Source organism: Cyprinus carpio, chromosome B3 (genome assembly GCF_018340385.1).
Source record: "Cyprinus carpio isolate SPL01 chromosome B3, ASM1834038v1, whole genome shotgun sequence".
In the NCBI taxonomy this organism is placed as follows: Eukaryota; Metazoa; Chordata; class Actinopteri; order Cypriniformes; family Cyprinidae; genus Cyprinus; species Cyprinus carpio.
This window is the reverse complement of record NC_056599.1, coordinates 11613927-11625846: the sequence shown is the minus strand read 5'-3', so window position 1 is coordinate 11625846 and position 11920 is coordinate 11613927. Positions and strand designations below refer to the sequence as shown.

The 11920-nt window shown below is 36.0% G+C and overlaps 1 protein-coding gene across 1 annotated transcript; it reads left to right on the top strand.

The window, feature by feature from the left end:
- The first annotated feature begins 842 nt into the window (after positions 1-842).
- On the top strand, positions 843-8689 carry LOC109087174 (chromobox protein homolog 2-like). Its single transcript, XM_042719683.1, has 5 exons — positions 843-1011; positions 1082-1125; positions 3461-3526; positions 6606-6675; positions 6769-8689. Exons 1-5 carry the CDS (start codon positions 928-930, stop codon positions 8104-8106), a joined length of 1602 nt encoding a protein of 533 aa, XP_042575617.1. The 5' UTR covers positions 843-927; the 3' UTR covers positions 8107-8689.
- The last annotated feature ends 3231 nt before the right edge of the window (positions 8690-11920 follow it).

Below are 11920 nucleotides of genomic sequence, written 5' to 3'. Positions count from 1 at the left end.
ACTTGTTGTATTAGGAGTGCTTGTCTTCCTAATTTTAAAAAAAAAAAAAAAAAATTGGGGGCAACTTCTAATCAATAATAAAAAATTCTGATCAAAAATTAGCCTTCCTAATACAATGTGATATTTGACTCAAAGTGATTTACAGGAGCATTTTCTTTTTAACTTTGTAAATGCATTTTTCTAATTGTATTAAATGTATGCAGTGTTTCCTCTAGGATTTTGTTCCAGCTGTGCTTCTTTCCAGCAAATGAAAATCTGTTTTCTTTTTTTTTTTTTCTTTTTTTTAACAAATAGCCTATACTATACAACAGGAGCCTTATTCAAATAATTTTATACACAAAATATAAAATAAATTGAAGTTAAAAAAACAAGCACTTAATAGCTACTACAGTATAATATTAATCGCATTTCAAATATAACAGAAAAACATATCACAATATAATGTTTATAATAATATTAAAAGTCACATAGGCCTACAGTACAATCGAATGTTATATGTAAGATATTAATAACTAAATATACCTGAAAAGGATTAAAATAACAACTAATAAAATTAACAATTTAAATAAACATATGTTGTTTTTGTTTTTATGTTAATGTCTTGTTTTTGAGTAAAAATTCTGTATTAAAGGGAATAACAAATTCAAATGAGCCTATAATTGAGCACAAATGTCTTTTAGTTATGTTTATGCAAAATAATACAATTACAACAAAGTCAGACTATTATATATCATTTCACATCAATATGCTGTTCACCAAAAACTCACATTCTTAAAAAATGTGTGACGTCACGTGGACGGTGTCCTCCGAGGGCCATTGCGCGCGCCGCTCGTTTGCGTATCCGCCTTCTGTCTTGCTCCGCGCTCCCTCTCTCGCGAGTCGCGCACACACGCACGTTGAGCTCACGGAGAGTGAGATGAGAATGAGATGAGAACAGTCATGGAGGAGCTGAGCGCGGTGGGAGGGCAGGTCTTTGATGCCGAGTGTATCCTCAACAAACGCCTGAAGAAGGTAACAAACACGCACACAAACGTGAATCCGAATGCGTGCGCGATCCTCAACGCGTGTTTGATTTCCACAGGGCAAGCTGGAGTATCTGGTGAAGTGGAGAGGATGGTCGTCCAAGTAAGTGAGAACTGATACACATACTGCCTTTATTATGTATGTTATGTAAGTGTGTATATATGTAGACTATATAGGCGATATATACGTGCATCGTATGGACTGGTTCGCCAATGCAACGCTTTTTGCCAGTAAACATCCTTGAATGTGAATATCCAGAAAAGGAGAGCGAGAGAAACAATGAAAACAACAACAACAGCGTGTTGCGCGTGTTTAATTTCGCGGCCACGCGTGAGTTCGTGCACTGCATCGGATCAGTTCGCCTTTGCCTCTTTTTCTGCATTGCTCTTTGTCTTCCAAATTACATTTGCTGTGTCTTTTCATCAAGTTGTTTTTGTTTTTATTTTTTGTTCGACTGTCCAATCACAATTGGTGAAGTAAAATCGACAGAAACAAACGTAAAGTACGAGAAAAAAATAGTGTTATTAATATGTTTTTAGTTTTATTTTCGGTGATAAACATCATCTATTGAGTTTAGGAATCGCCTGATGTTGGGTCAGTTGTTACAAAGCCAGTTACATTGTATCAGTTTTAGAACGCTGGTTTGTTACTTTGTTACAGTTTGTTCTTTTGTAAAGCAAACCGTTTGTAGAATTCGCAGCGCGTGGTTTGTTTCGACTTTTTTTTTCCATTAAAAACTCCAGCTGCCCCCGACCCCCCTTAATGCCCCACTCTTGCTCTCTGTTACATTGTCGCCCCCTTTTTGCCCCTTCTATGGGCACTTGAGCTGTCAATCACACGAGCCACACCTCCCGCGCGCTTCCATCTGCTTCATTGATTATTCATATAACATCTATTTTTAATTGGATATTATTACTTGTTCAACCAAGATCATAAACTGACCAGAACTCTGGATATTATGTCTAGAATGCTCTAGATATTTAAAATGAGGAAGGAGGGGAGATGTCTTGTTGAACATTTGGTATATTTCATAACATTTTTGTTTCCATAATGCAAGTATCAAATATAGTGAATTGATGTAATTGAGGTTCTTAACACATTTTCCTGGTCTGTTGTGATTGATCTTTGGAAGCCTGTTTCCATCACATGGTCAAGAAAATGAATAATTAAAGGTAATTTCGACTTCTCATCTCGCAATTCAGAAAAAAAATTGAGATATAAACGTGCAGTTCTTAGAAAGAGAGACCGAATTATGACATAACTTGCAATTGTGAGGAAAAGTCTGAATTGTAAGATAAAAAGTCAAAATGACCTTTTTATATTTTTTTCATCCTGTGACGGAAGCAAAAATAAACAAAATTGTGAGATATAAACTTAGATTTCCAAGAAAAAAAGTGAATGTAAACTTGGAAATGTAAACTTGGAAAAAAGAAAGTCACAATTGTGAGAAATAAAGTCCAAATTCTGAGTTTATATCTTGATATTCTGACTCTTTTCTTTGAATTGTGGTAAAAAAGTAAGAAATGTTAGATGAAAAATCGCAATTACTTTTTTTTTTTATCCTCTAGCTGAAACAAAAAAACAAAACAAAAAAACGACATATTTGCGATACGTAAATAAAAAAAAAAGTTGAAATTATTTTTTATTTCTCACATGGTGGAAACAGACTTCCATATAAATGAATCTATGCAGATTTTTCAAAAATGTCTATCTTCATAATTTTACATCAAACTGTAATAACTTCTTCATCTCTTATGTTTTACCCACCTGCCACTTTTCACCATCCAATGAATTCCTGATGGATAAAATCAAGCCTCGTCCTGCATTATTGTCCTGCTGGAAGTAGCAGTAGTAGTTATGGAAGTAAAATGAATGGCGTTTCATGTTGATTTTGAGTAATGCTGGGTTAAGGATGTCTGTTTTGATAGATCACTTCTTTTTTGTGTGTTAAATGAAATCCAGATGGCTCGGACTCTTTGAAGTGCCCTTTTAAGTAAACTGTCATCTTATCTCTTTTTTTTTCCTCTGCTATATGACGCCAACCAAGCTGCGCCTGAAGTCCAATTCAACTCCACATCCCTTCTGTTTACATTTACAGTAGTAGATGCAAAATTGCTATCCAAATGATATTCAAGGGGTGGTACACAAATGTCTTGTTTTGCATGCTTGGTTATGCTGGTTTAGTCTAAGCAGCGTCTTGTGGTGTGACATGTATTTTCAAAAATTATACATGCGATTTTACATGTGCTTATGATTCATATTATTTTCAAGAATATATGAATTATAAGTATTTTAAAAACTTGTTAGAGTAGAAAAAAATAAGAGTTATAGACTTTCCCTTGTACATAGCCATCACTTTGATGCTAAATTAAAAACTTCATGAGCAAGTTGTTTGTCATTTACTCGCATGTTAAAGAAGCCAGTGTCTGTGTTTCAGGCATAACAGTTGGGAACCTCAGGAAAACCTTCTTGACCCGAGACTATTGGCTGCGTTTAACAAGAGGTAAGAGATTTCTCTCATTGGACGAGCAGGCCTGTGTGTGAGAGCAACGCCCCCTTCTCCATGTGCAAACAATATGGGCTGCAACGCTTGGGAGGGCATAAATGGGGCTCCATTCACAGGGCCATTCAGGGGCTGCAGACGTGTCCAGGCTCATGAGTTTCTCTGCAGCCTGACTGAAAATCAAACATCATTAAGATTTTCAATGGGAACTAGTTTTAGGGTTTTCTGTCAACGTTTCGCATTTGGTTTCACAGTTTATGACGAATGGGTGTGAAAATGAGAGTTGGATAACTTGTCCACACTAGTGCTGCACGATAAATCACACGCAATATTTAATGCACATCTTGTCAGTAAATCCGGTTCTGTAATCAGTGGTTCATATGTGATCGTGGTTTTGCACAGCTTGTCAGTGAACAACGGCTCTGTGTAGTAAATGCTGCTCCATGTGAAAGCACGCACGTGATGGAGATTTACTGCTGATTACAGAACCGGCTTTACTGAAGAGATGCGCATTAAATATTGCATGCGATTTATCGTGCAGCCCTAGTTCACACCAACTTCTAATGTTAAAAAATAGATTTTTAGATTTTTGGAAGAGTATTTGTTTAAATATGACTCTGAATCCATCCTTAAATGAAAGTACATGGGAAATTTTTCTCCCATTTTATAATTTGCCAAATAAATATTTCTTTATTTGAGAAACCATTAATGTCTGGAGAACAAATTAAGCTTTTCACAGGAAACACCAGTTTTTTCTAACATATCTGCCAAAAATAAAGAAAGTGATGTTTTTGTCCAAATTAGAACAATGGAGAGTTGTGACAGGAAGTGGGGAGAAAGAACAGGAAGTAAGGAGGCTTAAATTCATAAAAACAGGAACTGAATTTCACAGTTGGGCTGTTTTTCCCCCTATAAATTAGCCAAGACTGTTAAAAGAATGTTTTATTATTTTTTTATAATGAACAACTATTTTTATTTCAATTAATCTATTGACTAATTTATCGATTAATCTAAACAATTAATTTCCCACAAAAATCAACAGTATTACTTAAGAATATTTTATTAAACTATATGTTATGAAACCAAATGAAATCCACATTTCTATGAAATCCTTTTTTTAAAGCAAAAGTAAAGTGCAACATAGAGTGCAAGAAGCAAGTATCAATCTCATAGTCCAAATCACTAAAATCAAGTTTCAGTATTATAGTGTAAAAATTACAACATATCCACGTGTTCTAGTTTACTAATAATTAAATTATATATATATATATATATATATATATATATATATATATATATATATATATATATATTTAAATAAAAAAAAACACTTTTTAAAGGAGTATTTACCAGAAATGTTATTTACTAGAATTTATTTAGTAGAAAAATTTAAATGTGCAGTATTTCTGAAAATGCAGTATTAAAACTTAATGGAACCATTAAAATGGAATCCAGAAAATAATGGAAAACAGAATTTGGTAAAGATAAAGCTGTAAAACTCAATTGATTAGACAGGCTTTTTGATTAATAAAATGTAATTTAACCATTAAAACAGAGCATAGAAAAATGAAAATGGAAAAAAAACTTAATTTGGAAATAAAACGGATTTCATAGGGCCCTATAATTATAATTATTTTTTTTGTGGTAATAAAAATAGATGCAAGTAAAAAATAGCATTTAAAGTTCATTAAAATACATATATAATAGCAATGTGGCAATAATAATTAGTTCAAATAAAGTATCAAAAGGAAGAAATCATATGGTTTTATTGAACAAAACTGGTAAAATAAATGTATTATAAACAATAGAGCTAATGTACATTACGCATTACAACAAAGGTCTGCAAAGGGCGCCAACCAACTGATGATTATTTTTACACATTGCTGTGTGGTCTAATACTTGTTTAATATTGACCAAGCACCATTTAATTCAAATGTACACTTAATCTTTAATATTTGGCCATTTCTTTAGGACAATAATGCTATAACCACTGTAAATATAAGAATATGTGGACATCAAAACGTGTAAACTCAGAGTGAGGATTTGAGCTTTTATTTTGAAACCACAATGTATTCTCCTAAGTTTGCTTAGATTTATAAGTGATTTACCTGACAAATCTGATGAAATGGCGCATGTTGCATTCCCAGATGAACGTTATAATAAGCACAAACTCACAACATGCAGAGATGGAGTTTGAGATGCTCCACACATGTAAAAATGATAACAGTTTCTGTGGAACTACTGTGAACGGAGCCGCTGTGTGACACACGTACTTAACCTACACGCATTTAAATAATTAAAGGGCATATACTGTATTAGAACTGCATTGCATATAATTATTTAATTAAATCATAGCATTTGTTTTTGTTCGTCGATGCGAGCAAAATGAAGTCAAGGATTTTTAAAAAAATTTGTTTTTGTTCGTCGATGCGAGCAAAATGAAGTCAAGGATTTTTTTATTGTTATGTTTTAATGATTATTTTTTTTTATTTATATCCTCTCTATGTTAGTTTTATTATGATTGTTTATAAAATATTATTTATTTAAATCACCTTTGCTTATGGCGTTTAAAGGGGTGGTTGACTGAATGCTTAATTGTGTTTTATGGGGTGCTAACATGTTAATTTATAAAAAAATAAATAATATTTTACCTTTCTAAACCGCTGTTTCTGTTCTTGTCAAAACGATCTGTTGAGTTCCTGCGTTGTGTTTAATTAAATCGCCTTTGATTAAATGGGCTTGGATTGGTTAACTGGCTCAGTGTGTTGTGATTCGTTACATCGGGGTTAGTGATGTCACAAACCCGGGAAAAAGCTCACTGTAGTCCCTACCAGCCTTTTTTGTAGTCCATAAACAACAATTTATTTAAAACGCTTTGCATTGATGTTTGAGCATCGTAACTTTGCAGATGCTGTTAATGCTCTAACAGCAACATTACACACTAACTAAAGTGAAAAAAGTAAAATCATAATCAACCACCCCTATAATACTTAAGTAATAGTCATGTATAAAGCAAGGATGATTTACACAATTGAAATGAAGCATTGTCATTTTTCCCAAATGTTTTTTCCATTCTTAGGGAGCAGGAGCGGGAGCTCTTGATCCACAATAAGGGGAAACGACCTCGTGGACGACCCAGAAAAATATTGGTAAGTGTGCCACAAAAAAATGCCAGAGATCTAGTGAGAAAAACTTGCACCACACATTATGTTCTCACTGTTTTCTATATGTTAATTTCTCAGGAAACCATTCCAGTGGTATCCAAATCAAGCAGCTCATCCTCATCGTCCTCATCTTCTGGTTCATCGTCTTCCTCGTCTTCTTCCTCTTCTTCAGATGATGACGACAATGAAGATGACAACGATGACAGGAATCCGAAACCGAGCCCTCGTCCACGAGAGCACCACCCGGTCCCTCAGAAGAAAGCCCAGATCGTGGTTGCCAAGCCAGAACCGCCGAAGAAAAAGCGAGGGAGGAAAGCGATTCCTCCAGAGCTGAAGGTGCAGCGCCAGGCCAAAGGTCCCCGGAAGATGCTCAAGCCCATTTCCAGAGACTCGGAGCTCCGAGGGAGCATAAAGAAACCACTCATGCCTGCAAGCTTTACTTACACCGGGTTGAACCGAAACTCTGGAAGAGAAATGATGGCACTGCATAATAGAGGTTCTTTTACACAGAAGAACTCTTTAAGTTCCTCGGGACGCTCTGTCGGCTCGGCCTTGTCGCCTACTACATTAAGTCGGCCACCACAAACCAAAACTGCTTCGGATTTCAAGCTCTCAGTCTCAGATATGAGTAGCAGTGGAGTCGATCCCACAACACCCACTTGCAAATCTCCAGGAGTGGCTGCGTTGAATCTGCACAGCAGCAATGGACAGACATGTCCACAACTCTCTCCAAATGTCCCAAAAGCCTCGGATCAGACTCTACTTCAAAGATCAGGATCTCTCCAGAAATCCCCATCAAGCTCATTTTCCTCTCTTAAAACTCCTTCCAGCCTTCAAGCTCTCAACCTGCAGAGCATCACCAAAACGGCGCAGGGTAATGGCACCTCCACAAACGACGGTTCCTACTTGAAGGATACCTCCAACCCTAGTAGAAAAAGCTCTGGGTTTAACACTAGACACGAGCAAAGTCCTGCACTGAATGTCCCAAGTAAGTTCCCAACCAGTCAACAAGTCCTTAAGAGTCCACAACTGAATAAATCCAAAGTGGATGATTTGTCCGAAAGACTTGGGAAAAAGAATCAAGGTAGAGTGGACAAGATACTCATTCAGACGGCCGAGGGCCGAGATCACCCAGCCCAAGACAGATCCTCTTCTAAAGATCCAGGGAAACCAAGCAAGACCCTGAGCGAGTTGAGCACTGGAGAAGAAGGAAGCAGCTCGGATTCTGACCATGAATCCTCATTTCCGAGCGACAACCGTGACTTGGCCATCTCGGTGCAGGCTGGTCAGGACTGGAAGCCAACACGAAACCTGATCGAACACGTGTTTGTCACCGACGTCACTGCAAACCTGGTCACTGTAACGGTGAAGGAGTCACCCACCAGCGTCGGGTTTTTTAGCATCCGCAATTATTGAATGTCGGCAACTGGAACTTCAGCCACTCTGTGATAATCGGGAGAAGTTTCGAAGGAATCAAAGGAACTGTTTGGTGCTTTTCCATCTTTGGATTTTACTTGTTTTAATTCAAAATCCGACTGTTTTAGTTGGTCAGTTTTGGAGTTCTTTGAGAAGACGAATGCCTAAAGACCTGCTCAATCAGAGACCTTTATAATCTCAGTTAAGCATAGATATTAAGCATAAATATGTTACTGAACAAATAATTGACCATTCTTCTTGGTTTCCACTTCAGGGATGGTTTCATGTTCTCTTGATGTTGATTCTGAGTACAGTATTAGTAAAGAAGAAAGTCACCAGATCAGAACAAATGTATCCAAAATGCGTTAAAGCTGAATCTCAGATCACATATTTTAAGGTACCTGTTTTTAAAGCTGTCCTCTTTCTGCCTGATAACTATTATAACAGGGTTTTTTCCTTCTAAAATGAATGTTGGCATCTTTTATACTACACAACAGTTCTGTTTATTTATTATTATTTCTCATTGGTTTTTGTTGGTAGGTGAAATGCTGAAACATACAGTAAAGACTCTTTTTATACAAAATTCATTGTTTTGATTCGAACGTACAGTTCAGAATATGGATGTGTATATAATCAGGGGTGTAAGAATGACAGCAAAGGCATTTCTTCTGCTCACTAAGGCTGCATTTATTTGACCAAAAAAAAAAGAAAAACAGTAAAAAACAGCAACATTTAGAAATATTATTACATTTTAAAATAACTCTCTTCTATGTGAATATATTTTAAAGTGTAATTTATTCCGGTGATTCAAAGCTGAATTTTCAGCATCATTACTCCAGTCTTCAGTGTCACATGATCCTTTAGAAATTATTCTAATATTCTGATTTGCTGCTCAAGAAACATTTCTTATCAATGTTAAAAAAAAAATATTAATAGAAAGTTCAAAAGCATTTGAAAATAGAAATGTGCCTTTACTGTCACTTTTACTAAATAATTGTTGATTTTTAAAAAAAAAAAAAAAGTTTTTTTTTTCCTTTGAATAATTCTTAAAACAAATGATAATCTCAAAAAATGAAGGTGGCGAACTTTATTTATTTATTTTAATGGTTGCTACACCCCTATATATATATCACATCATAATTATTTGCAGTCTAAACAATCCAAAAATGACTTCATAATGAGCTAATACATAATTTCCAGATAAAATATCCTTAAAATAAGATAAATGTGCTGGAGAAGCAGTATTTCATAAGATATTTAGACTTCTTTTAGATTGTGTCTTTAATATGAGTGCATTTTGTATTTTTTTTTACTTAAATGGTGATACAAAATATACTTATGTTAAAGATACAGTCTGAACAAGTCTTAATATCCTAAGATGTTGCTTTTTTCAATGATTTTGTTGATTTTTTTTTTTCTCAGCATTGAATACATTGGTTTTTACTTAAATGTTTTTCTGATCTGACACTGAATAAGCAACTGATGCTACTTGACAGTAATATGTACTGCAGTTCTCATATTTAGCGTTTGCTGTCTGCCTTTTGTCTGGTCTCCTCTGGAGTCTTGGACATCTGAGAGACCATTTAATTACACAGGTTTAGACGTTTTAAGAAACCCTTTAATTTTCCCAGAATTCTAAGAGGCGGCTTCCTGACAAACTATACTGTGGTCTCTTTGGGCAAACGGCTGTCCATGAACCTCACACTGACTTCAGCTTCACTCAAACCATAACTCCAGTAGCTATACCGAGTGGCAACCTCCCGCTCTCTCTCGTGAAGCCAATAAGGAAGTGACTAAAACTGCAATTCATTGACTGGCCGCTTGAGGCTGGCTACAAAAGGGAGTCAGTCCCATAGACTCCCCATGGTAAAATGCCCAACTTTACAGCAGAAAAAAGCATGTTTACAGCCTGATGCAAAAAAATTATTTTGGTCTATATAGCTAATGTTGCCCTTCATGACAACTGTGAGGGGGGTGATTTTTTTTATAACTCATCCGTTCTGTATAATTAAGGGTGTGGCTACGTGAGTGACAGGTGGATTGCCGCTGCTGACAATGCCGTTGCGCTAGGTGGGCGTGGCTTCAGCAACCAGGTCCCGCCTTTTTGCCCATTTTCGATTATCCGGGAGAGTCGCACGGTGACGCACTGCCAAGATGGCAACGGCCCGCTCTGCACACTTTGAGCTTCAAAACCGCTCTTCAGGAGTCTATGGGTGACGTCACGGACACTACGTCCATGTTTTTATACAGTCTATGAGCTATACCTGGGCTGCATTTCCCAAAAGCATTGTAAGCCTAAGATGATCGTAGCTCCATTGGTGACAAGGGTACATGATGTACTTAGGCTAATGATGCTTTTGGAAAATGCTGTTCAGTAAAGTCAACTTGGCCTCAGATGTTTCTTCTAAAATTCCTAAGGAAAAATTAAATGGATACAAATGAGTCACTAGTTGTCATCTAGAAAGAGTATAGAGCTGTAAATTTAAAATGGAGAAAAGTTTCATAATGAGATAAATGAGCACAGTTTGAGTTTAGATCTCTTCTGGACCTCTAGAGGAGACACATTTCATAATATAAAAAATAAAAAACTCAAAATATTAATAGAAACATTTCAGTTTCATTGAAAGCAGTATCTCACTGGTAATGTGACAATTAATTTTGACAGTTGACAGTGTAAAGCAGCAGTTTTTGCTCAAAGGCAGTTAGGGTTTTTCTGAGCAGTTTGACATGTTTGCAGTCACTACAATCCGTCTGTGTGTCGCCGCAGGGCTGCAGTTATCAGCACGGCTCATTCCTGACCGCACTGAGATAATCACAGACCAGCAGAAGGAATGAGATAACAGAACACACATGTGCCGAGGTTACTGCAGCGCTTCACTACCAGCTTCCTCTGAGCACCATTATGTCAGACCTGTAGATTGGCTACTAGTGTAGGTTTTTGAATGTTTATTTTTATATTTATATTTTTATATTTAATGTTTTTCTGTTTTCATTGTAGTTTTAGTTGAAGTTTTTTTTCTTTAAATGTCTTTATTTTATTTTTACTACATAATGTTAAAACAAATGTAAATGATAAATCGCACATGTAAGTTTAAGATGTTTTAAGTGTTTTTTTTCTATAGAAACTATTATGGCTTTAATTAGCTGTTAGTTTTTATTTTACTTTTAGTGTCAGTTTTTGTATGTCAAGCAGTGAATTTGTTCTTTATGGTTTTAGTTTTAGTTAACTATTTTAACAGTTGCAAGGCATTTATGCTGCAAGAGAGAACATGATTGTATTTAGTTATTATCATACAGTTAAAAGTCACATCTTAATGTCTAATGTTCCTAATAAGCTTTATTTCCTTCAGTATAATTCTGGAAAAAATATATACGTATATACAGATGCATCTAAAAAAAATTAGAATATCGTTCATTTTTTTTTCTGAGCACAAATCACAGCATCAGTGAGGTGTGGCATGGAAGCAATCAGCCTGTGGCACTGAGGCACCATTTCTCATCTTTCTCTTGAAAATATCCCATAGATTACATATGGGAGTTCAGGTCAGGCATGTTAACTGGCCAGTCAAGCACAGTAATATCATGGTCAGCAAACCACTTGGAAGTGGTTTTGGCACTGTGGGCAGGTGATAAGTCCTGCTGGAAAAGCAAATCATCATCTTCATAAAGCTCGTCAGCAGATGAAAGTATAAAGTGCTGCAAAATCTCCTGGTAGACGGCTGCATTGACTTTGGACTTGATAAAACACAATGGACCAACACCAGCAGACATCACGGCACCTCAAATCATCACTCTGGAAACTTCACACTGGACT

Excerpts from the sequence above, each read along its gene's own strand:
- LOC109087174 (XM_042719683.1), top strand. The coding sequence starts at position 928 with ATGAGAACAGTCATGGAGGAGCTGAGCGCGGTGGGAGGGCAGGTCTTT. Across the intron at positions 1,012-1,081 it reads TCAACAAACGCCTGAAGAAG|GGCAAGCTGGAGTATCTGGT; the intron begins GTAACAAACACG and ends TGATTTCCACAG. Across the intron at positions 1,126-3,460 it reads TGGAGAGGATGGTCGTCCAA|GCATAACAGTTGGGAACCTC; the intron begins GTAAGTGAGAAC and ends TCTGTGTTTCAG.